We start from the raw sequence: 26,199 nt of genomic DNA, 5'->3' as shown, positions 1-26,199 counted from the left end.
TCAGCGATGGAGAGATCAGACACGGCAGGGCTTGGGGACGACCTGGGCAAGTGAGAGAGATGCTGGAGAGCTGCAGATCGAATGGGGAGGTGAGGGCGAAGAGGCAGGTGGCCAAAGGCTAATCCTGACCATGGCTGAGTATGGGAGAACCAGGAGTCACTCAGAGAGGACTGTGGATCTGGAGCTAGGTGGGTGGTACGTAACAGCTGCTCGGAGGGTGGGAAGAGAGGAGAGTTGAGTGGAGTGCTGTTCAGAAGAGGAGGAGGAAGAGGGAAGAATTGGAAGCAATAGGAGCAAAGGAGGAGGAACCCAGTTCCCAGCCTTGGCATGGTTCTAGGTGGCGAAAGAAGGGGAGGCTGCGATCTGCAGCAGAGGCAGTCTGCTCTCTGTTTCCGCTGGGAGCTGGAGAGGTGCGCCCTCTCTGTGCTGTAGCTAATTCTCTTTGTCAATTTGAGGATGATGCTGCCTCTTGGCTCCCTGAGCTATATTATTCCCGGCCTCAGGACACCTTCTCAAGCCCCTCCCTGCAAATTCTGTGGTCTGAGGGTGAAAATATCCAAATTAGCAAGAATGTTTAAGAGCTTAGAAGCCCCAACAATCTTGTCTGACTCTGTCCCGTCTGTGTTAGCAGTCATGTCTCCCCTCTTTCTGGTCCTTTATATGGGGAATCATCATTGAGTAGGTGTGTTCCAGTGGGGTCGCACAAGACTCAGTTCTTGGCCCTACACTGTTTAACATTTTTATCAATGACCCGGAAGAAAAACAAAATCATCACTGATAAAGTTTGCAGACACAAAAATTGAGGGAGTGATAAATTATACGCTGATACAGAGTGATCTAGATCATTTGGTAAACTAGGCACAAGCAAACAAATATGCGTGTTGATATGGCTAAATGTAAATGTATACAGCTAGGAACAAAGCATGCAGGCCATGCTTGCAGGATGGGAGACTCGATCCTGGAAAGCAGTGACTCTGATAAAGATTTGGGTCATGGTGGATAATCGGGTGAATAGGAGCTCCCAGTGCGATGCTGTGGCACAAAGGGCTAATGCAATCCTGGGATGCATAAACAAGGGAATCTCGAGTAGGAGTAGACAGGTTATATTACCTCTGTATTTGTCACTTGTCACTGCTGCTGGAATCCTGCATCCAGTTCTTGTGCCCACAATTCAAAAAGGATGTTGGTAAATTGGAGGGGTTCAGAGAAGAGCCTGAGAATGATTAAAAGAGTAGAAAACCTGCCTTATGGTGATAGACTCAAGAAGCTCAATCTATTTAGCTTAACTTAGGGCTGGTCTACACTGAGGGGGGGGGATCGATCCAAGATACGCAACTTCAGCTACGCAAATAGCGTAGCTGAAGTCGAAGTATCTTGGATCGAATTACCTGGGGTCCAGACGGCGCGGGATCGATGGCCGTGGCTCCCCCGTCGACTGCGCTACCGCCGCTTGCTCTGGTGGAGTTCCGGAGTCGACGGTGAGCGCGTTCGGGGATCGATATATCGCGTCTTAACGAGACGCGATATATCGAGCCCGGATAAATCGATTGCTACCCGCCGATACGGTGGGTAGTGAAGACGTACCCAAAAAAAAGGTTGAGAGTGACTTGATCAGGGTGTATAAGGACCTAAATGGGAAATAAATATTTGATAATGGGCTCTTCAATCTAGCAGACAAAGGTATAAAATGATCCAATAGCTGGAAGTTGAAGCTAGCCAAATTCAGACTGGAAATAAGCTGTAAATGTTTTCACAGTGAGAGTAATTAACCATTGGAACAATTTACCAAGGGTTGTGGTGGATTCTCCATCACCAGCAATTTTTAAATCACAATTGGATGTTTTTCTAAAAGAAATGCTTTAGGAATTATTTTGGGGAAGGTCTGTGTCCTGTGTTCTACAGGAGGTCAGACTAGATGATCACAATGGTCCCTGGAATCTGTGAATCCATTAATACGATCCTGGCAAATTCTTTTTCATCTGTTGGCTCCACAGCTACCAGCTCTTGGAGCAGTACAGTCTATGAGCTGTTCATTAGTTAAGAATTGCATACCTCCTCATATGCACAGAAACTCTCTATATGACATGCAGACAAATCCACCTATTTTTCGACCTGCGTCTCATACCTGCAAGTTTGACATCAACTTTTCCCAAGGAAATATGTTTCTATTGGGGACCTAGATGCTTCTGTCAAAATGGCTGGTCATGAGCTAGTTATAGAGGAAATCCAGCTGCATGCTGGACTGGGGACTTTACCCATGTGGTTGTGGGTCATGTTCTCCATATATTCCTCTTGCCAGGTTACAGAGCTAAAGTTCTTGTTCTTAGGAAGGGCATTAATGCTGAGTCTTCATACTTCAGGCTCACTAATGGCAGGGAATCCCTAAGGGAAATGGAATATTAAAGAATACCTTGATTCTCCTACATTAGCCAAGATGAGCAGTCATCCGTTCTGGCTAGTATACTAGGAAAATGAGGAAGAAATAATGCTGTGATGCTGACTATTCTTCACTGACCTGTAATTTTCAGGAGGGTGCTCTAAATATGTCAGTCACAGATTCAGAAACTCAAGGGGCACCAGGCTGAAATCTAGTCAGTTTCACCAAATGAGTTAGAGTAGATTCATTTTCTGCCTGCCTTGAGCCACCTGTTGACTTTTGTGATTTTACAATCACAGTTTCCTGTTTTACAAATGTTCTCTCTGCCCTGTTGTTGTAGAAGGGAAAACTGACTACAGCACAACAGTGAAAGGGCTTACACACAGCAAGCTGTCAAGTGCTCCAAGGAAACACACTGGGTGGGAAAGAGAATTCTTTGCTCTGCTCTTTTCCAGCTACAGCAATCTAAGGCCTGTTCTACACTGGGGGGGGATTGATCTAAGTTACGCAACTTCAGCTACGTGAATAACGTAGCTGAAGTCGACGTACTTAGATCTACTCACCGCAGTGTCTTCGCTACGGTGAGTCGACTGCTGCCACTCCCCCGTTGACTCTGCCTGCGCCTGTCACCGAGCTGGAGTACAGGAGTCGACGGGAGAGAGCTTGGGGATCGACTCATCACGTCTAGACTAGACACGATAAATCGATCCCCGCTTAATCGATCACTGCCCGCCAATCCGGCTAGTGAAGACAATACTCATAGGGTTGATTGTACCAGTAGTGGGTAAAACACTTTCAGTGTGATTTTAACGCTATAGCATGTCTCCTTAACTTGACTTTGTTGTTCTGTTCAGGCAGAGCAAGCCCCGGAACCGTCCCTCTTTCCGACAGACGCTGATGCACCTAGACATCGCATCTGCTGACGTTCTTGGCACCCCTCAGGAGACTTATTTCAAATCCCAGGTAAATACAGACTGGCCATAGCTGGTGGTGGTTGGAGTGCTATGGGGTCTCACAGCTATTACTGACTCATCCTGGAAGCCAGACCAAGTGGGATTCCAGCCCAGGATGAAATGGGTTGGTTTGTGTCTGAGGGGGAAAGAGAGGACTAGGGCAAGGACAGGAGGGTCTTGCAAGGGAAAATGCAATAATAAGCCAACCTCAGACAAATCTTAGGCTGAGGCATATGTTTTACTATTTATGTTAACAATAAAGGCTTGTGCTAGGAAGGGATTATGCTTTGGACACAAACCATGTGTGTATGCACCTGTTGTGTTCAGAAAACAGGGTGGGGACATTTTGTACCAGAAGTGGTGTTTCCAGACACCCTTTACCCAAAAGACAGAAGTGGAAGAAGTCTTGAATAGCACAACAATAGCTGCAGCAGCTACAAGTTCAGCCTGCAGCCCAATAGGCCTTGATGCAATTTACAAATGGCCAGCAAGCCTGGTCTGCAGTCCGGCATTTATAGCAGTTTACAGCATTTGCAGACCAGACAGACAGAACAATATCAGCAAGCTCAGGCTGCAGCCAAACCACAACTGTCCTAGAGCAGGGACACAAAGACAGCTGTGCAGAATCCCCAGGGTCCCAGCTCCCTGGCCCTATCAGCTGCTCACAGGGTGACAGACGGGGATGATCCCCTCTATCCTGTATGGTGAGTGAGCACACAAAGTGTGATTCTACACATTACGGCCACGAGGGCTAGGGAGGGTTAATACTGTGCCAGTAGACACACTACCAGGCCTCATAGACTTGGGAAGTGACCAAACACTCATTAAGATAGAACTACAATGGGCAGCAGAGCTTATGTCCATGGGGTTCCTGGGATTCTTGGCAGCAGCTTGAGACCTTGGGACTTGGGTCCTGGGTGGGCTGCACAGCGCAAAAATGCAGGCATGCCCTGGCTTTGATTTGTGGGGAACTGATGTGACAGGATGGGAGGGCTTAGTGAGAAACAGGACTATTCTGCTGATCTTATGCAGCTTCTGCAGGAAGCAGACTAGGTAGGGTTCATTACACAACCGACTTGGCATCTAGGGTTCATTACACAACCCGCTGTATGTGAGGGAGCAGGGGCAGAATACAGGAGTGCTGTAGGCATCACTTTCAGTCCCTGATGTCATAGTTCCTGAGAGAACTGCATTTCTCACTCCTTCGTGACCTCCTTGAAGGCAGGCACCAGGCTTAGGTCTCTAGCTATCATCTTACTTGGGGCAAGGTTCTGTGACTTTCTCCCTCTAGAGCAGGGAGTTAGGCTGCAATTCACTATGATCATTTTAGCAACCCCGGTTTAAGTTCAGCACCTGCCATCCTGTTCTTTTGAGAGCAATGACAGGGTTAACCAGTGACCAGCCAGCCTTTGTAGGCTTCATAAGTATTATTTATTCAGAACAAAGGCATTACTGAGAAAACATATCTTAAGATCACTAAACAGCGCATATGCAAGTCTTAGCTTACCAGGCAGTCACCCAATGTTGATGGCCCTAGTGCCTGCAATAGCCACTTAGAGCTGGAATCTCACAGTACATACTCACTGAGGGACAGTGAATGTTGCGGTTTTATGGCACAATTCAGATCTAACTCAGGGGCCATGTGAAATGACTTTGAGACGCCTAATGCCAGGTGGACATTTGCTTCCATATGATGTGCTTTGTAGTCTCTGTGGGGGAGCCGGAACCTGGAGAGCACTTCCATACTTGCAGGGTGGGTGAAGTTTGAGTCTCGATAGATTGAACACGGATAACAGGAAATTTTGCAGGTCAGGACTGAGTGCATTGCAGAGCTGTGTGTGCAAACGTGCATGATGCCTGCTTGCACTATACCTGGCTCTAAGTGGTACTACTAGGCATTGCTGAGGGCAGCCCTAATGCTGGAATAGCAAAAGAGAGCTGCAGGCCAGGACTGGGATGGATGGGCTGTAAGGTGGCTCCGTACTGCAGGGGTGTGGCAGTTCAGGACAGAGGCTCTTTGGTGGACAGGTGATGAGACACGCGTAAATGGTAGCCTGAGTATGGGAATGACCAGTAATAGAAGAATGAACTCCTGTGCTGCAGAGTTGTCTCTATCATGAATCATGAGGCTGTGTAACCATGAATATAAAATGCCATCCCACAGGCTGAATGGAGAGAAGAAGTAAAGAAGCACTTTGAGAAAATTAAGAGTGAAGGAACTTGCATACACCGGCTAGATGAAGAGCTAATTCGTCGCCGAAGAGAAGAGCTCAGGTCTGTCGAGGATCTCACCCCTCACCTCTCTACCCCCTTGGGGCTACTGACCACAGTGAGATGTAATGACCCCCCTGCCTCTCTCAGAGCTAATCAGGTCCCTTTGTTTCTAAATGTTAACCTCTAACTTGTCTCCTGATTTGCAAATGCATACTCCCAAGCAGAAATGCACTTCAAGAGCAACCCCACCAGGAAAACAGATGTGTTTTTAGCCACATTAGCTAAAGTGGTAGTTTTCACATGTGTTGGCCTGTCGAGATAAACCCTAGTGACAACTAGACCATAGACCGTTGCTGGTTTACCCCTCCCCCATTCTCAAATAAGACGTGTTTATTCTGCCCTTCTTGGGTCAGGATCCCCGGGTTGTCCAGCTGAGCCTTAGTTTTCCTTTCTTGTTAACAGGCACGCGTTAGATATCCGTGAACATTATGAGAGGAAGCTAGAGCGAGCCAATAACTTGTACATGGAGCTCAGCGCCATCATGCTGCAGCTGGAGGTCCGCGAGAAGGAGCTTATTAAGTATGTATATCTGGGGAGAGGGGAACATACATGCACATATGCTTGTATACAGGAGATGGTTCTGAACTGGGAATAAATAAACTATTCTGCATGCCTTCAGATTGAGCCTCTAGCAGCAAGCTTCCAGACATGGGTAAAGGACCAGGCGGCTGAGTCTCTGCTTGATTTCTCTAAGTCATTGTCCAGATTGGAGGGTATTCTTTTTAAGGATGGTGAATGACAGACTCCTTATTGTAAACATCCTCCTTTTCATCCTGCAGCTGATGACTGAGAGAAGAGAGCTTTCATATTTTGCTACCAGCTGTGTTAAATGGCCCCTTCTATCAGCCCCTCTGTAAAGAGAGGAGACAGTGTTCCCTAAACTGTGTACCAGGGCCACAGATAAGACACCTGCTCCCTGCAAAGAACGTAGAAAATAATTAGGCCCTTTCTAAGTGCAAAACACACCACACACCTTGTCAGTCCGTGAAACAAGCACACAGTATGCATCACCATTTATGCCACAGCTGCTTTTCCATCAAGCCAGAGATGGATTACAATTTTGTGGGGTCCTGGGCCAGAGCAATTCCCCCCACTCCCTCACCCCAGCGCTCCTGCCGAGAAGCAGGGTCAGGGCGCAGGGGCTTGCCCCGCTTCGCCCGCCTGCCCAGCACTCCTGCCGAGGAGTGGGGTCGGGGCTTGCCCTGCTCCCCCTGCCTGGCGCTCCTGCCGGAGAGTAGGGTTGGGGTGCAGAGGCTTGTCCTGCTCCACCCACCTGGCGCTCCTGCTGGGGAGCGGGGTTGGGATGTGGGGGCTTGCCCTGTTCTGCCACAAGAGGGGCGGGCAGAGCAGGGCAAGCCCCCGCGCTCCAACCCAATTGGCTGGGGCCCCTGGGCACAGGCTCCGTTGGCCCAGTGGCTAATCCGCCATTACATCCAGCAGTAACTTCCATTTTACAGAGAGGAGACTAGGGATTTATTCTTTGTTCCGTATTTCAGACGGGAACAAGCTGTGGAAAAGAAATATCCTGGGACTTACAAGCGTCATCCAGTCAGACCAATAATCCACCCCATTGCGGTAGAGAAGCTGATGAAGAGGAAAGGGGTCTCTCATAAGCCAGGGAGCCAGACGAAACGGTAGGAAACTTCTGCACAAAACAAAATCCTAGCCAGGGAAGCAAGTCCTACACAAGAGAGTGACAGTGTAGTTCGTCTTGGAAATGTGACTGGGTGAAAATGGCTGATTCTTGCACAACAGATCTGCTTCCTCTGTGTGTTCTGTAATATGCCTGCTTGCTTCAGTGCCAAGCGGGGCTCTGTCCTTTGAGTCCTGCTAGCAAAGCAGAACCAGCGCAGCTAGGAGTGAGTAAGCTGAACTCTAGTCTGACTGCCACACCATCAACACTGTTGTTAATTAAGTTCATGTTGTAGGGACAAATTCTGCCCTCAGTTACACGTGGGCAACCCTGTTGAAACATTGGGTCCACAGAATCTTTTTATTGGTGGTGATACAGGAGCCAGAAAGAACCCAGCATGACACTCAGAACCCCCTGGAGTTTGCAGGGCTGGCAGGGAGAAACAAATATCTTCTAGTCTGAGCAAATGTAATGCCAGCTCATCGCTGGCCCTGACGCTAATGCAGGAGGGAATGTGGAGAGTGGCCAGAAACAGGATCCAAGTCATCTGGAAGTATGGCCTTGTTGCTGAGGCACCTAGCTCAGCCCCACAGTCCCTGCGTGACCTGAGGCAACTCTCATGCAGACAGATTTTCAGTCGTTTTCCCTAGTTTTGTATTCCTCAGTGGTTGGGATTCTACACACTGATTAACAATCAGTGATTGATGTTTATTCTTGTGTAGCTGAAATGAACTGGCTGCTGTTATTGTTTGTCTTGTGCCACCTGGAGAGCCCATTGTGCTGGGCCCTGCTCAGACATGTCAAAAGATACAGTCCCTGCCTCAAGGCTTACAAGCTAAATAGACAAGACAAAGGGTGTGGGAAGGGGATAGAACATACAAGCAGATGTGTTAGTGTCATGATTATTGGTGGGAAGTTAATGGGTTTTTTAATTTAAAAACAAAAGAGGCTGTATTAGGAGGGGATTAACTAAATGGAAAGACAAAGGGCTGTGGAGGGGACAAAGAGGGAGGAGGGATGGGGAGGAGAGAAAGGTAGGAGGGGACTGTCACCGTTTCTGGGTAATTGCTCCTGTGCTCCTTCAAGGGCACCTGCCTAAGGTTTCCAGCTCCTAGCTGTCACCTCTCTTGGACGCAGACCTGAGTCTCTCTCCCTCCTGACTGAGCATTTTAAGGCTGCACAGCTCCCTGCCTTACACAGTGATATCCCCAGCAAGCCAGTCTGCATGAAGTCCAGTGCCTGTGCATTGCTTTCTCTCCAAGAGCCAGTGTATTGCCAGTAGTTACAAATTACCGCACAGCTCTTTCTAATCAAGCACATTTATTCTTAAGGGAAAGGCATTACAGAGAAAATATTAAAACAAAATATTAAAATATTAAAACAATAAAGGTCCTGCTGGATCAGAAAGAGGGCCCTGAGTCAGTTTAAACACAGCTTTTTTTATGCCCAAAGCCCTTTTTTGGTCTGTTGATCTCTGGAAAACGCAGCTTGAACCAGTATATGGAAGCCTCCCAATGGGTGGTACCTCTCTGCAGATGTTTACAGTCGTGAGTGATTCCCCTTAATCACCCCATACTGTTTTAGTTCCTGGAGGTGCTGTGGTAACGCTCCTGCATCAGTAGAACACAATCATACGAACCATCCCTGGCCCACAGTGATACGTAAACTTAACACAGTATGTTCTGCCAAAGATACTGCATGTGGTTGTGATATCGGTCACGGGGACCGTGGAGGGTGGTAGGAGAGAAGCAGAAGTGAAGGGACCATGAGTGGGGATAGAGGGAAGGGAGTTGGAGCCAACAGCCAATCAGCAGAAGGGAAAGAATGTCCATAGACTGTAGAGAACAGGGTCTGGTGCAGCTGCTTGTGCTTACTCCTGCTGACTGAGTCACTGGTCCCAGACTGATGCCATGGGTTAGTTCTACCTTCAAAGTTAAATCCTGTTTTCACCTGTCTCCCAGGCCAGACCTGCTGAAATCAGAGGGCATATCCAGTGCGGAGGTGGCACCCAATGGCTCACCAGTCTCAGGAAGTCCCAAAATGTCAACACTCAGTAACAAAGGCCGATACCGCTGCAAACCACGTCACCGACGAGGGAACAGCAAAGGCAGCTATAATGAATTTGCAGGGATCTTGAAAAATCAGCCAGCAGACGACAACTCACCCCAGCCACCTCATCATCATCATCATCATCCTCATTCTCATCTTCCCAGCCTACAGCAGCACCAGCAGCATAGCCACCCCCATTACCATGGCCATCACCCCAGGCTAAACATCCAGGGGCAAGACATCGCGAACTGTGCAAACAACCTGAGGTACTTTGGCCCTGCAGCAGCCCTGCGGAGCCCCCTCAGTAACCATGCCCAAAGGCGCATGTCCGGCTCCAGCCCCGATCTCATCTCTACTGCTATGGAAGCAGATTGTCGGAGGAATTTGGAGAATGAGGAACACAAGGTTGATCACTGGCAGTGTTGTAAAGCAGACCCACACAACCCCTGTCCTCAGGGCAGGCAGGTGAACAGTGGTCAGAAACAGATGCCGTCCATTGAACCAGGGATGAACCACCCTGAATCAACAACATGTGGTCCCTTGTATGAAAAGGCCCAGCTTCCTGAAAAGATGGAGGAGGAAGACCTCAACAGCTGCAAGTCAGTGTCCTTGCTAGGCACCCCTCAACACCAGGCTGCCCCAGTGCTACCTTGCAAACCCAGACCTATTCAAAAGGTAAAGACAGGAAAGTAGTCTTTAAAATAACAATAGTCTAATGTTTACAATTTTCCAGAAAAAAACTGTACAATGTGGTATAGTATTGTTTGAGAGATAGTATCTGACTATGTAAAAAAACTTTGTATAGCAATCCATACACAAAGGGGCAGAGTTAAGTGCATGCAACTTTAATTTTAATTTGTGTACTTTGTTTTGCAACCTTGACATCCTTTTTAAAGTAGTTTTTATTGGGAAGATTATGAGTGGAGTAGTAGTACAGCATATGGTTAATGTGGCCTAACACTTCCCATTATAAGACTCTTTTCAGTTACCTATAACTTTGCCAAACAGTAACTGTTTGGACTGAAACTTACGAGGCCAAGTGTCTGACTAAAGGTTTTTTTTAAAAAAAGAAAAAAAAATCAGAAAAAATGGTCCAGCCATTTCTCAGAACAGAGTCAGGGAAAATTATATTGTTTTGCCCATGTTAAAAAAAAATTCTTACAACCATTTCTTTGAAAAGCTTTTAGTTCCTCTATGCTTTGGAGTAGGAGCTCCAAATTTGCCACAGATATTGCCCTAGTGTCAGCAAAATGCCTTTTGGAATTCCTGTGAGATTGTCTAAATTTACCCAAGTTATAAGATTCCAAAAGTTGTGATTTGTTCATGCTCAATAGAGGCTTTGGCAGCTAAATACCCCAAAGATTCTGTTAGCACTGAGCATGCTCCAGCCTGGAGCTGAAGGATTTTCCCTGCAATTGCTCTTCTTTGCAGCCTGGGAGTGCTTTGGTGCCAGGAACAAGACCCGAGAGAAGGGATATAGTCTTCTGTGCTCTCAATACTTCCCCTGCTGGCACTCAGCAAGGAGGAGATGTGGGAACCAGCCTGGCTGGAATGCAGAGAACAGAGGAGCTGGGCTTGGGGAGGTGGCCAGAGGAGAGACTAGGACAAGGGTGGGGACTGGAACCAGGGCAAAGGGGATTGAAATGGGACTGGGTCGTGAAGGTGAAGTGAGATGGGGTGAAGACTGGTACTGGGACAAGCGTAGGTTGGTGGGGCCGGGCACAGAATATGTCAGACTTTGGGGGAATAGGACCCGAAGGGTCTCAACACTGAAGTGCACTCCTTTCAGAACCTGGAATAGAGTGGAGGATTCCCGAGTCGCAACATTTCCTGTACTGGCAACAAATAGCTATGAAACCCACTGACAAAATGTATGCCTCATTTCCCTCTTGTGACTGGTCCATATTGAGGACGACAACCTACTACTGCTATCAGTTACTTTGTTAGCTAAAGTGGAAGAGGTTAGTGCAATGGATCTAAAGCTTCCAACCTTACTGATGGCCCATGTGGTTGGCACTATGGTTCCACATGATGGATTTTTTTTTCCAGTTTGCTTTTTAAAAAAGCCCTAGAAAATTACACACACAAAACTACATTAAAATAACATTATTAAGGTTGCAAAGTCAAGCATTCCACAGTTTGGAAATGCCAAAATTCAGATTGCCTGTGCAACCTTAAATCAACCTTCCTGTGTGTATGCATTATGAGACAGTCTTTCATTACATGATCACATGCTATTTTTTTCCACAGGACCCCTGCCTCAGTCAGTACACAGGATGAATCATTGCTCTAGGGATGAATCATTGTTGCTTTTTTCTATAGGGCCCTGTCTCATTTGTTGTGGAAGTTGGAAGGTGTTTAGTGAACAAGGCAGGGGATTGCAGGAAGAGAAAGGATGGTGTCATGGTTAAGGCAGTCATATAATTAAAGAATGTATCATAATGCATATACACAAGGGAGGCAAATTAACGTTATGCAGGCAGCCTGGCATTTCCTAACTTTTCAGTGCTTGACTTTGCAACCTTAATAATGTTCTTTTAATGTAGTTTTTTGTGTGTAAGTTAATAAACAAAATAATCAATTTTTCAAGAGATAGAAAAGAAGATATAAGAAGGGAGTGTCACCACATAAAAGGACAAGCTACATTGGAGGAGAAATACAAAGGGTATTTGTATGAAGTCTGCCAGGAGGACATTAGATTTTGAGAAAAATACCGGAGAAAGCGGTTAAATCTCATTTGTAGTCAAATCTTAATACAAAAGCCATGCTTGATCATTTCTTGGCTGGATTATTGCACTCAGCATACTGTCAAAGCTAGCTTGCTCCCAGCTTCCAGTGATGCTGTCATGGCTACACGGCTAGCTGCACCTCTGTGCCATCTCTGGTCTCTCTGAGTGCAGCCCAGGTCTCGGGCCCTATGCCTTTACCTGGTGCCACTCTTACACAAGACCCTGGGTTGCCATACCCTGTGGATCAACACCACTTACCCCAACAGGTCCAACTGGCTTTGGCGCCTGTGATTCTTCCTTTTAGGAGTCTGTGGTTGGTGGTGTATATAGTGACCAGCCAGCCTTCTTGTATCAGGGTGGTGTTTGTTTCAACAGTAGAGACAAAGGATTTAGGATATGTCTACATAGCAATAAACCCTGTGGCCGTGATTCTCCGAGGCTGGGTCTGCAGGCTCAGGCTTGTGGGTCTCGCGCTATGGCCCTGAAAATAGCCATGTAGGCATTGGGGGTTGGGGTCTGAAGCCTGGGGAGAGGGGTGATGGTAGCCTAGGCAGGCCCAGCTTCTTCAAACACCTCCAACGGGTACCTGCCTCTTTAGCCATGTCTACACTAGTGAGCTTACAGTGACACAGCTGTATCGATGCAGCTGTGCCACTGTAAGAGCGCTCGTGTAGCCACGTTAAACCGACGGGAGAGAGGTCTCCCGTCAACACAATAAAACCACCTCCAGTGGCGGTGGCTATGTCAGTGGGAGAAACTCTCCCACCAACATAGCGCTGTGCACACCGGCGCTTCTGTAGGTGCAACTTATGTTGCTCAGGGGGGTGTTTTCTTCACACCCCTGATTGACATAAATTTTGCCGACATAAGCGGTAATGTAGACATGGCCTTAGTTTGGTTCCTCTGCACAACAACAACTTGTGAGAGAGTGTTCTTTTTAAACTGTTATAGTCCTTTTGATCTTCCATATCTCAGGCTTTTTCCTCTCCTGGTAGCGTCTCTTAACAACCCTCAAATGTTTGCGGAGGAGTGGCTTATCTTCAGCTATTCTTTTCTTTTCTGCTTGTTTTCCCAATAGCCCTGTATTAAACTAAAACTATACAGTAAACTTCCCCATAACCCGGTCAACATCCAATATTCATGATGATTAAAGAACAGTTCCAATTCTGTCACAGTTGCCTTTTTACTTCCTTCAGACTCTGGTGTACTCTCACTTTTAATTTTCTCAGATACCTCCCCTGCTTCTGTGCATTATTGACTAGAGTCAGCTAGCTTGTTCGGAGAGTTATGGGGACTATGTGACTGTATCCTTATTACTCTAATTCTACTTGTTTTATTTCTTCTGGTTATACTCTGCTGCTTCTAATATCATGATAAACCTTTGGGATGTCCCCAGAATCCAGTGCTGTGTTTCATGCCACCTCATTTCTATAAGTTTTCTTTCAGTATTTTTGTCATGTTATATTATCACTCCAAAGTACTGTACATCTCTCCCTAATGATATAATTTTAGAAACAGAGAATTGGAATAATTTTCTTTCAGGTGTGACCTTGTGGCTGTCAAAGAATATTTCAAAACTAGGTACTAATAATTCTACAATAAAGCACATTATTTAGTCCCTGCTGAATTCTGTATCTTTGGTCATCTTGTCATTTGAAGGACTGTAAAACTGTGCCAGTCTCTGGCTTGTCTATGCAGGGAAATTGATTGGCAAAACTCTAGTGGCAGAATTCTACTGCTGTAGGTAGCTATGTTGGTATAATTTCCCATGTGGACACTGTTCTGGAAAAAAAAGTGACTTTGTTCCAGAAAAATTACCCCACTGCAAAACACAAAGCAGAGTAATTATGCAAGGACCAAGTCACTTTTCTTCTGGAATAGAGTATCCATATGGGAGTAATACCAACATAGAATATAGCAGTATAATTATACTGCCAGTCAGTGTCCCTGTGAAGACAAGATCTAAACTCTGTTAAATGTCCCATTTCAGGAATATTGCTGGGATATTCCAGTATCTCAGAAGTTGCCCTGGCTATTTTAACTCAGACCTTTGTAATATTCGCGCATGATGACTCTAAGACCCGATTGGTTGGATTTCCTGTTACATTGATCAGCAGTCAAATGTCTCTGTCCGTCCAGTGTGAAACATTTGCCACATCTCAGAGTTTCCTGCACCATTCTGCTTTTCATAGCTTTTAGCTTGCAGAAGTTTTTGACTCCTTATTTGTTTGGAATGCTGTAGTTCATTCTCTTCCTTCATGGACCATGGAGAGAACAGATTCTCTGAACTGCCTTCAGCATTCTCAGAACACTTGCAGCTCTGCATTAGGACAATGAATATAATTTAATCTCATGCCTCATGGCTTCAGCTGTTCACCTGCAGGGCTCAGGGAGGACTTTTTCCTCTGATGCGTAATTAGCTGGATGTATTTTGAGGGTTAGGGTTTTTCTGCCTTCCTTTGAAGCAGCAGGGACACTAGATGGGGTGGACCAAATGATCTGATGTGGTACAGGGAATCCTGTATTTTAGATGCCTGGCTGGTGTGGCTTTGCTCATGTGCTCTGGATCTAAGTGATCACCAGATTAGAGGTCAGGATGGAATTTTTCTGCAGGTTAGATTGGCTGGGACCTTTGGAGGTTTTCACCTTCCTCTGCAGCGTGAGGGATTGGTTCATCTGCTGGGATCATCTTAGCATATGTCATTGGTGGTGCCTCAGTCCCCCTGTTCTCTGCCTGTGACACACAGCAGCTTAGTCTCTTGAGGACTGAAATGTTTAGTCTACCAAGATACTGGGCTCCATATGATGGTAACTGGGTGTGAATTAATGGCCTGCGATATACAGGAGATCAAAGTAGATGATCTAAGGGTCCTTCTGACTTTAAACACTATGAAACCTTTTGGTGCAGTGGCTTTGTACCAGAGAACCAAGTGGCAGCTAGGTAGCTGTATGATTGTTTTACATCAGTCCAGTAACATAGTTCTCTTTCCCCCTGCCAGAGTGGTGACGACTCTTCAGAACAGGAAGAAGGAGAAGTGGACAGTGAAGTGGAGTTCCCACGGAGACAGAGGTAAATAGCTAAACCCTGCCATTCCTTCCTTGAGTGGTAGGCAGAAATCTTTTTTAATCTGGCTCAGTTTCATATCACTTAACATCATGGCATTGCGCTGGGAATTCTGAGCCTTCTGCCTCAGCATGATAGGTCCCTGCGAAATCATTGCCCAAGTTCCAGCATGAAATGTATCCAACGCTGTAGTGATACTCTGTCAAGGGCCTGGCCAGTCCTGTGGTGACCATCAGCACCATAAACTATGGCAAGAACTCCGGTCCAATTAGCTACAAGCTCAATCACATGAGTGTCCCCTCTGTGATGCCTCATGCTGTGCTGGGCTGTTTTCAGCCCCCTGCAAGTTGCAGGCCTCTCCAGCATAGCTCCTCTCCATCATGGGCTTGTTTGGGCAGGAACCTCACCATGTGTGACCAGTGCAAGAGGCTACTGCTATCCAGGCTGGTATCTCCAATGTCTGTACCATTAAGCTTGAAACTGCCAGGGTCTGGCACCCTCGACAGCTTCTTTCAAAAGTTCTTTATCAGATTTGTTGCTGCAGAGGGCAAGGGAATGACTCCAGCATCTGGGCTAGAACAGTGCAGCCTTGATTACACAGACGTCACTTCATCAAAAGCCTGGTTATCTGAAACAGGGTCACATCCTCCCCATAAGGCAGGGGTCATGACCCCCTTTGAGAAAGTGGGGCTTGGGTAATTGAAGGCAGGGATCCTGGAGAGGAGCCCAGGGACTGAGGAGGGGAGTTGAGCAAAACATTTTAAAGAGCATTAGCTACATCCAACTACAGCCCTTTAGTTTGGGTCTCAACTACAGTAATTTGGCTCACACAGTTTATACTGAATTTCTCTACTCAGCCCCTTGGTTCCTCCCCAGGACCCATCACCCAGATTCCACTCCACCTCCAAGATCTCCATTCTGCTCCCCACTTTCCTCCTATTGGAGGAATTGGTCTGCTGGCTTTGGCTGCTCTAGGTAGGGGCTCCTCCATTGTCCAAACATTTTAGTAAAAGATAATGGGTGTTCCCCATGACTTTCATAGTGTTAGAAATTGCTGAAGCTTGTCTTGAAAGGATTTTCACATGAGTAAAAGTGGAAATGGAGCATGTCAATACTAAAAGCACCCTCCTCTACCCATGTATCAGCTGTGCTATGGGTGTCCTGTGATTGCTACAGAGATTTGTGTGTGAATTAGAGCGTGCTCCCCACAACACATCTTCTCCGTAAGGAAAAGAGAGCTAGGAATAAATGTTCCAGAGTGGGGTAACAAAGGTGCACCTATGTCTAACAAAATATTGCAAAGTAGGATGGAAAGGGGATTTGAAGGATTCACATTTGTGGACAGTGTAGTAAAATCTGGACCGAGTGGCTCAGAGAGTATAGAATCTGGCCCTGTACCACCTTCTGAAGCTGTTTGCCACTGCCAGGTGTGAAGTATTAAAAGCTCTTCTCCTGGGACAGACCCCATATTCCTTTGGATTAATCCTGCAATAAAAGGTGCGGGCAAGTGTTCATAAAACCACCATCAATTGTCATGCAAAATTCAGCATCATTTCTTCCCAGCCAGCTGGAGCAAATAGAGAATGGGAACCTTTGTGTAAATTAGATGACTTAAATGGCTAGTGGCATTTCTCAGCATGTGGAATGAAATCTGCTGTGCAGTGCATTCACTCAGCACCAGGGGACATGGCCTGCTTTCCTGATTAATCGTGAACCATTGCCACCTAGAAAGTACCCTTTTTCTGTGTGGAGGGGCATCAGACAGGACGTTTACACGGGGTCAGTGCCCATCTAATGCCCACTCATTGCCCAGGGGGGTTTCAGAAGTGCTGTGCACTTGACTCAGCATGCAGGGACATCAGCCAGATAGTGCTGCTTAGACTGCACGGAGAGGCGTCTGCTGGGCTAGGGCAGCGATTCAGTCCCCATGGGGGAGGTAAGCTGAGCAGTGCACTGTGCTGCCCCTGGGCATGCTGTGTGGAGGAGAGGGGCAGTGGACCATATGATCGAAGAGGCTCTGAAGAGGGGATCTGCCAGAGCGAGTAGCTGTGATTTTCCCAGTGCAGGAGCGTGCTGAAAACTACACATTGTTAATGCAGAAGCAGGGAGGTGGGAAAGGGGCGAGGGCATGTTCAGTCATTGTGCTGTAGTGCTTGAGCAGTTGTACAGTTATGGGATATATGGAAAGTATTCCAGTGCTTCAGATTTATTATAATATCTATTGTAGTAGTACCTAGGAGCCCCAGTCAAGGATCAGGGCCCCACAGTGCCATAATTAAGGTTAAAGCTAGCTTCACTTTATAAGCCTTTCATGGGATACAATCACTGCTAAGGTGCCTCCTTTTGGCTGCTTTGGGCATTAGCTCCTTCCAGGTCCAACGTCCCCTTCTGTTGTTCATGTGCCATGCATCCTCCCTCTCTACGACTCAGGGTGCTCTCTCTCTGTGGCTTGGTCCTCTGGCCAGGTCACTATAGTCCTTCCTTTCCAGGGTAGCAAAATCCCACTGGACAGCTGCCCCAGGCATTCTTCTGCTCCACTGCCCGGTCTGGGCCACTTCCACCATGGCTTATAGGGGAACCTGGGCCCACCCTATACTCTGGGTTCCAGTCCAGGGATCCTGTGTCTAGCATCTGTGGTCTGCTTGCTCCCAGACCCTGCTGCTATTTCCCTGGACTTCTTCCTGCATCTTCTCGCACCCTTCCCCCCACCCGGTTTTACGAACCCAAACTCCCTTCTTCCAGAGAGTGACTGCAGACTACTTCCCCTGCAGCCCTCTTCTGCTGCCAACTTCCTGGCTTTATACCAGCCCTGCTTGTTCCTTCTCAGATGGGCTCCATCATCAATCAGCCTTTCAAGTCTTGGCTCTCCCTCAGGTGCATCCAATCAGGTTAATTAACCTAATCTAACTTGCTCTGCCTTGTGCAGGGTAGACACCCCATCACAGAGCCCTTCACGCCCCCTCCAAGTTTTCCTTGTCAAGTTCTCTGTAAAGAGACCATTCCCTATGAAATTTAGCATGCCACTTCTCAGCCCCAGCAAGAGCTCTTCTGGGAATTTTGTAAAAATCAGAAAACAAGCTTCAAGTTCAAGTTTTGAACATTCAGATCATGTCATTCACTTTTAAACATTTTCCTAATACTTTGTCTCAAACCATGGCTGTGTGCCTGCAATCTTAGCAACTTGTTTTGCTATGTTTGAATGTTGCTTTGTTTTGAATAATAATACTTGGGGCCAGCAACATATGGTTAGCCTGTTACCGATACATAGAGCAGATTGAAAAAAGTGGGGGGCTCTATCATTTTATACAGAAATGAAGGTGACATCACATCTGGCAGCCCCTCCACCCCCCATCAATTCTGCCTCCTCCAGTCCCCCATCTGTTCTCCTCCTCCAACCTTACCTCTGCTTTTCCTGCAGCTCGTGGGGTTTCTCACCCCTCTCCACGGCCTGGGCCAGGGCTCAGCAGGATCCCCACTGTCCCTTCCAGGTTGGGTGCTGCGGGGAGGAGGTACAGAGGAGCTGTCCCATTGTTCCCAGGGGTTAGGGAGCCACCCTGGGCTCTTTCTGCTCTCTTCCCCTCCCATTTTGTGAGAATGGTTTCAGCTCCTGAGGGGTGGGGAGAGCAGCTCTGATTGGCTGCTTACACCTCTGGAGTTGGGGAAAGGAGCCAGTCAGAAGGGGTTTTCCCCAGGCAGGGTTGAAATATTTACCATCAGCGACCCGGCTCCAGCTTGAGAAGTATTCTTTGCTGGCCCCCTTGCCCTGCCTAGTGAACTTTACAAAAGTAGAGGATGGGACTGGAACTACCAAAAAGGTGGCAACTGAGGGGCAATTGGAGACGATCCTAACGCAGGCTCCCACAGAGTGTTCGGTGTAAGTGGGTTAGCTTGTCAGGGCCAAGCTCCTTTGGGTATGAAGTGGAGCAGCCCGGCCAATAATGTGGAGCGGGGGAAGTGATTTACCAGTATAAACAGAAACACTGCAATGCAGGGATTGAGCAAAGTGAAGCTAAGCTGTTCTCCTGGGCTTGCAGGCCTCACCGCTGCATTAGTAGCTGCCAGTCCTACTCAACCTTCAGCTCTGAGAACTTCTCTGTGTCTGATGGAGAGGAGGGGAACACCAGCGACCACTCAAACAGCCCAGATGAGCTGGCCAACAGGCTGGAAGACCAGCTGACTGAGAAGCTGGAGGACATGCTGTCCCAGACTCCGGAAATCCCCATCGAGATCTCCACTCAGTCTGATGGTCTTTCGGACAAAGAGTGCGCTGTGCGCAGGGTGAAGACACAGATGTCATTGGGCAAGCTCTGTGCAGATGAACACAGCTGTGAGGTGAGTGGGGCCTTCAGTACTCCTCTTCCTCTTCTGTCAGATGGTGAAAATAACTAGAAGCCAGACAAGAAATCCGTATGACTAGAGAGGCAAAAGCCTGGGACTACACAGAAAGGGGCCATGAGAGAGGTACTGCAGAGCGAGAGGGTAGACTGGGCACTTCTCTTCACCCTGGAAATTGAAAGGCAGCAAATGTATAACTGATAAAAGTTACACAAGACACAATTAGCATGTGGAACTCATTGCTACTAGATATTGTTGAGGCCAGGAGCTTAATAGGCTTCAGAAGAAGAGAGACGATTTATATGACTAATGAGGCATCCACAGTTACATTAGATAGGATGAAAAATCGGAATTTAAATAATAAAATGGAAGGGATATAAACTAGGGCTACAAGCGATTAAAAAAATTAATTGCACGATTAATCGCACTGTTAAACAATAATAGAATACCATTTATATAAACATTTTTGGATATTTTCTACATTTTCAAATATATTGATTTCAATTACAACACAGAATACAAAGTGTACAGTGCTCACTTTATATTTATTTTTGATTACAAGTATTTGCACTGTAAAAAAACAAAAATAGTATTTTTCAATTCACCTAGTACAAGTACTGTTATGCAATCTCTTTATCATGAAAGTGCAACTTACAAATGAAGAATTATGTACCAAAAAAATACATTACAAAATAAAAAAAGGTCACATTTTAGAACCTGCAAGTCCACTCAGTCCTACATCTTGTTCAGCCAATCACTCAGACAAACAAGTTTGTTTACATTTACAGGAGATAATGCTGCCTTCCCCTTGTTTACAATGTAACCTGAAAGTGAGAACAGGCGCTCTCATGGCACTGTTGTATCCGGCGTCACAAGATGATTACGTGCCAGATGAGCTAAAGCAGTGGTTCTCACTTTTGTACTGGTGACCCCTTTCATATAGCAAGCCTTTGAGTGTGACCCCCTTATAAATTAAAAACATTTTTTTATATATTTAACAACATTATAAATGCTGGAGGCAAAGCGGGGCTTGGGGTGGAAGCTGACAGCTCGTGACCCCCCCGTGTAATAACCTCGCGACCCTCTGAGGAGTCCCGACCCCCAGTTTAAGAACCCCCGGGCTAAAGATTCATATGTCCCTTCATGATTCAGTTACCATCCCAGGGGACATGCGTCCATGCTGATGACGGGTTCTGCTCGATAACAGTCCAATGGTGTGTTGACAGACGCCTGTTCATTTTCATTATCTGAGTCAGATGCCACCCGCAGAAGGTTGATTTTCTTTTTTGGTGGTTCGGGTTCTGTAGTTTCCGCATTGGAATGTTGCTCTTTTAAAGACTTCTGAAAGCGGGCTCCATACCTCATCCCTCTCAGATTTTGGAAGGCACTTCAGATTCTTAAACCTTGGTTTGAGTGCTGTAGCTATCTTTAGAAATCTCACATTGGTACCTTCTTTGCGTTTTGTCAAATTTGCAGTGAAAGTTTTCTTAAAATGAACATGTGCTGGGTCATCATCCGAGACTGCTATAACATGAAATATATGGCAGAATGCAGGTAAAACAGCAGGAAACATACAATTCTCCCCCATGGAACAAATTTAATTAACGCATGATTTTTTTTTAACGAGTGTCATCAGCATGGAAGCATGTCCTCTGGAATGGTGGCTGAAGCATGAAGGGGCATACAAATGTTTAGCATATCTGGCACGTAAATACCTTGCAATGCCGGCTACAAAAGTGCCATGCAAATACCTGTTCTCCCTTTCTGGTGACATTGTAAATAAAAAGAGGGCAGCATTATCGCCTGTAAATGTAAACAAACTTGTTTTTCTTAGCAATCGGCTGAACAAGAAGTAGGACTGAGTGGACTTTTAGGCTCTAAAGTTTTACATCATTTTGTTTTTGAGTGCAGTTATGTTAAAAAAAAATCTACATTTGTAAGTTTCACTTTGATGACAAAGAGATTGCGCTACAGTACTTGTATGAGGTGAATTGAAAAATACCATTTCTTTTGTTTATAATTTTTACAGTGCAAATATTTGTAATCAAAAATAATATACAGTAACTCCTCACTTAACATTGTAGTTATGTTCCTGAAAAATGCGACTTCAAGCGAAACAATGTTAATCGAATCCAATTTCCCCATAAGAATTAAAGTAAATGGGGGGTTAGGTTCCAGGGAAATGTTTTTCACCAGACAAAAGACTATATTATATCTCTATCTATCTGTGTGTGTGTGTGTGTGTGTGTGTGTGTGTACACACACACACACACACACACACACAGAGTATAAGTTTTAAAGAAACAATTTAATACTGGTACACAGCGATGATGATTGTGAAGCTTGGTTGAGGTGGTGAAGTCAGAGGGTGGGATATTTCCCAGGGAATGCCTCACTGCTAAATGATGAACTAGCAATTGGCTGAGCCCTCAAGGGTTAACTCACACTCTACAGGGAGGCACGAATGGAGGGAGGGGAGACAGCATGGCAGGCAGAGACAGAGACACATACCGTGTGTGTGGGAGAGAGAGATGCGCATTGCCCCTTTAAGTATGCTGACCCCACTCTAAGTACACTGCCTTGTTAAGTAGATCAGCAAGCTGAGAGGGCAGCTGCTTCCAGGAAGCTTCCTCCATCCTGAGCACTCTTGTGTGTCCTCCCTGCTCTATGGAAGATGGTGTAAGTGGGGTGCAGGAGCAGGGGGAGGGGGACATCCTGACATTAGCCCCCCACTTCTCCCCCTCCCCCCGTACAGCAAGCAGGAAGCTCCGGGGAGCAGCTCCAAGGCAGAGGGCAGGAGCAGCACATGGCAGTGGGGGGAGGGACAGCTGAACTGCTGGCAATTGATAGCCTGCTGGGTGGCTGCTGCACAGGGAACTTAGGGGAACAGGGAGCTGATGGGGGACTGCCGGTCCACCCTGGTTCCAAGCCCCCACCAGCTAGCTACAACGGGCTGCTCTTTTTGCAAGCAGTGGGCAAAGCAGGTGGCTGCCAAATGACGTTATAAGGGAGCATTGCGCAACTTTCAACGAGCATGTTCTCTAATTGATCAGCAACGTAACAACATTAACCGGGACGACTTTAAGTGAGGAGTCACTGTACACTTTGATTTCAATTACAACACAGAATACAATATATATGAAAATGTAGAAAAACATCCAAAATATTTAATAAATTTCAATTGGTATTCTATTGTTTAACAGTGTGATTAAAACTGCGATTAATCGTGATTAATTTTTTTGAGTTAATCACGGCTGTTAACTGTGATTAATTGACAGCCCTAATATAAACCCTCCTATTTTGGTCATACGGCAGCCTAAGGAGTTAGAATAACTTCCTCTAGGGCAAGTTATTCCTCATTCTCCACTAGGGGGTTTCTTGCACCTTCCTCTAAAGCAACTGGTGTGTTCACTGTTGGAGACAGGAGATTGGTCTGACTAGATATGGCATTTCCTGTGTGCCTGTGTTCTCCCATCTTTCTTACTCTGCCTTCCCTCTTCCCCTAACTTCTATGGTTTTAGGAATTTTGCATTAGATCGGCCTATCTGCTGCTCCCCTTCCAGTTCTATGTAAGTAGGACAGTGGGCATGTGTCTGGGGGAAGGTCCTTGCTTTCCCTTTCCCTGTTCCACCAGTTACACACTCTAGCCAGCAGGTTTCTGTGGCTATGTGTTGGGGATCAGAGGTGACCTTCTGTGGATCCGCAATGCCCCCTGCTGGCTGCCAGAAGACAGGAAGTGATAGACTCACTGATGGGGACCTTTCCCTATCTCCTGCTCCTCCACCAATCAGCTGCTGATCCTGCCAGTGCAGTCACTCTGCAGTGCAAGGAAATCACTAAAAGAGTTTCCCTGTCCTTTTGCCTTGCAGAACCAGGCACAGTTTGGAGAATCGGATTGTGACTCTTCCGAGGGGGAGTGTTCTGATGCAACCGTCAGGACCAATAAGCCCTGCAGTTCTGCTACTTGGTAATGACAAATTCCCCACGAAAGCCCTCCTGATACTGGCATTTGGATTCCCCAAGACTCCCTTCATTTCCCCCACCCCCTCATACTTTGACAGGAAGAGAAACTGATTCCCCTTCCCATCCCAGAAATGATCTGCAATAACTTGAATCTCTGGAAAAATGTCCAAATGAAATTAATTCTCACTGAGCATTTCAATCAAGAATGGCAGGGATGTATTTTATTGAATAATCTAGCTACTGTAACATTGATATTTATTATTTTTTTTTTACATTTTAACACTTTTTACTGTAAAGAGTGGACTATATATCAAGAGAGACAATAATTTGTTGCAAAAAAGTTAAGAAAGCAAGCAAATGAGAGACACATCCTTGTGAGTCTTACATAAATAGCATGATGGACACATCAGAATCTACTGCTGCTCTCCCAGGGGACCAGGCCTCATGGCCCTAAATGTTGGAGAATAGATAAAGAGAAACAAACCAATCAGTCTTATCAAATGAAGAAGCATAAGAGAAACCTTGCTAAAAGGTAACCTATGAACAAATGGCATTCAGTATAACCAGCTGGGTCACTTTTAATCAGAAAGTGGACATGTTCCTGGAGAAATTTGGTACCAAGGTGCTTACATCCAGGGTCTTCTGAATCAATACATTCCCCCAGGAATGTGATAATGGGGGTTAATTTATGGGGTTTTGGTTTATTTTTTAATCAGCATTTTGTTGTGAGATCCTGCAGCTGTATTCTAACCTCATTCTCTCTCAAGACTTGGTATAACAGCACTTTTTACCATCACCAATCATCTTCACTATGGCAGACAAAACAGTGTGAATTTCCAGCTGAGCAGAGAAAGATCTTTCAGCTGCAGAGTGCCATTTTCCCACAGTTTACTTCCTCTCTTTACTTCCCATTCGCCCATTTGTTTCCTTCGATTAAAAAAAAAAAAAAAATCAAACCAGTGCTGGAAACACAAGAAGCATGGAAAGCACATTCTGCAAAGCCTGAGAACTAGTCTGGGGAGGAAACCGGAGACACCTGTACTGAACCTTCAGAGGCAACCTATCATAACATCACACAACTGGCCAGCGCCAAGGGAGAGAGCTGTGTATTGGGAGCAAACCAGGGAATACGTTGGCCTGGACAACAGTATCAACCCTCCCTTTGTTCTGTTTATTAATGATTTGGTTTTGGAAGCATTAACAGCTGCCTGCCCTTCATGTCAGGCTTGGTGTAAAACAGAAAGCAAAATTTGGACTCAATTACCCAAGGGGTGGGTGGGAGAGGAGAGAGCACTTGATTTTGGTTGTGGGTGTGTTTTATGTGGGGGATCTCAAAGGGTGTATCCCACTTCTGTAAATTCCAGCCTGGAGGAGAAACTGACGCATTGTGGGGGTATCTGAAAGGCAGAGGCACTGACATTTGAGTGACCAGCCTAGCACTCCCAGGGGCCTCACTGGGCCTTCCGTTCAGAAACAAACGGCTCCTTTTAACTGACACACAGAACAAAGATTTTAGTCCGTTTCTCAGTTATTTTCCCTCTGGAACAATTTCCGCTCTGCCTCAAGAGACCTGGGAAAGGCAGCTGCTCTTCCTCATAGTCTGGATAGAGCAGTGTGTCCTGGGGAAATCAGCCCTCTTATAGAAGCCATGCATGAGCCTCAGATGACCGGCAGGAATGGACCGTAGGCAGGTTCTTCTGTTGCTTTGTTTGTTTACATTTTATGTTAAAATGTTGATTTGAACGTAGCCTTGATAATTTATAGCCTAGTGGCAAGAATGAAGGAAAATGTTTTGCTTATACAAAGAGCAGTATTGTATGAGTTAAATTATTCCATATTTTAAATTTTTTGTAGCTGGACTACATGTAGATCTTAAGTTATTACATTATTTTATTTATTAACTTTTCTGTAGATCAGAAGGTTGGCTTTACTGCTAGCACAATTGTTCTCTCTTCATGTAATGTTATTTCCTCCTTGTGCATCATAGAAGGATGGGAGCAGAGCTGGTTTCAGGGGCTGTCAGTATTTGCTCCCCTGCTGTGACCTCTGCTGATGTCATGCAGAGCACAGTCATTCTGGAGGCTGTGTCAGTCTGGGCTGGCCTGCAAGGCGAAGGAGGAGGTACTCAGTTTCATGGGCTTTAGAGATCTTCCACACGGGTGAAACTGTGCAGTTTGGGTTTGCTCCTGATTAACGGAGGGACCGCAGGGTGTGTGTGTGCGGGGGAGGGGGAGGCAGATGGAGTGATGGGAAAGGGTTGGACAGGAGTGAGTGCTTTATAGTGAGAAATAAGCAAAAAGTTTTGAGCGAGCCTCTCTGGAGAGGCATTCTGGGCTGCTAGTACAGAGCAGGGCATCAATTCTAGTGGTAGTGCTACAGAGGAGGTCCCAAATGCTCGCATAAAACAGCTAGATAAAGGAGGAGAGAGGACCAACAGCCACCCCGTAGAAATTGAAGGCAGGGGCCAGATTGACCACCACAAATGCAGGGGGGACCAAATTCAGTGTGCCAGGGATGGGGAGGTTCACCCCAAAATGGAGTGCTGATGCCTGGCCTTGCAGAGAGTTTTAAGCTCCAGCAGAGGCTGTGCTGCTAAGGGTGATCTGGACTGTGATGTGCAGAGAGGGCACCCATGTGCCAAGCCAGCCCTGCTCACCTGAGATGTCAAGTGTTTTCTTAAGAGAGCGCTCATTTCCCAAGGCAGCTGTAGAGCATAGGCAAGAAGGGACCATCCGACCTCATGCTGTAGACTGCCAGAGCCCTGAGTTAGGTGCTTCGACTCCATATCAATCAGACCCTGCCTGAGAAGGCATGAAGGATTC

General features: G+C 46.4%; 1 protein-coding gene across 1 annotated transcript in view; it reads left to right on the top strand.

The window, feature by feature from the left end:
• Positions 1-24,301, top strand: part of MAP3K13 (mitogen-activated protein kinase kinase kinase 13) — a 43,238-nt gene extending 18,937 nt beyond the window's left edge. Inside the window, exons 6-13 of the mRNA XM_065410796.1 lie at positions 3,232-3,340; positions 5,495-5,604; positions 6,007-6,123; positions 7,101-7,238; positions 9,199-9,961; positions 15,015-15,085; positions 19,114-19,411; positions 23,284-24,301. Of these exons, the coding sequence (XP_065266868.1) occupies positions 3,232-3,340; positions 5,495-5,604; positions 6,007-6,123; positions 7,101-7,238; positions 9,199-9,961; positions 15,015-15,085; positions 19,114-19,411; positions 23,284-23,385 (1,708 nt within the window). The 3' untranslated portion in view covers positions 23,386-24,301. The remainder of the gene's footprint in view (positions 1-3,231; positions 3,341-5,494; positions 5,605-6,006; positions 6,124-7,100; positions 7,239-9,198; positions 9,962-15,014; positions 15,086-19,113; positions 19,412-23,283) is intronic.
• The last annotated feature ends 1,898 nt before the right edge of the window (positions 24,302-26,199 follow it).

The sequence above is a fragment of the Emys orbicularis genome, chromosome 9, assembly GCF_028017835.1.
Source record: "Emys orbicularis isolate rEmyOrb1 chromosome 9, rEmyOrb1.hap1, whole genome shotgun sequence".
NCBI classification, from domain to species: Eukaryota; Metazoa; Chordata; order Testudines; family Emydidae; genus Emys; species Emys orbicularis.
The sequence above is the reverse complement of the archived record's forward strand: the minus strand, read 5'-3'. Positions and strand labels throughout refer to the sequence as shown.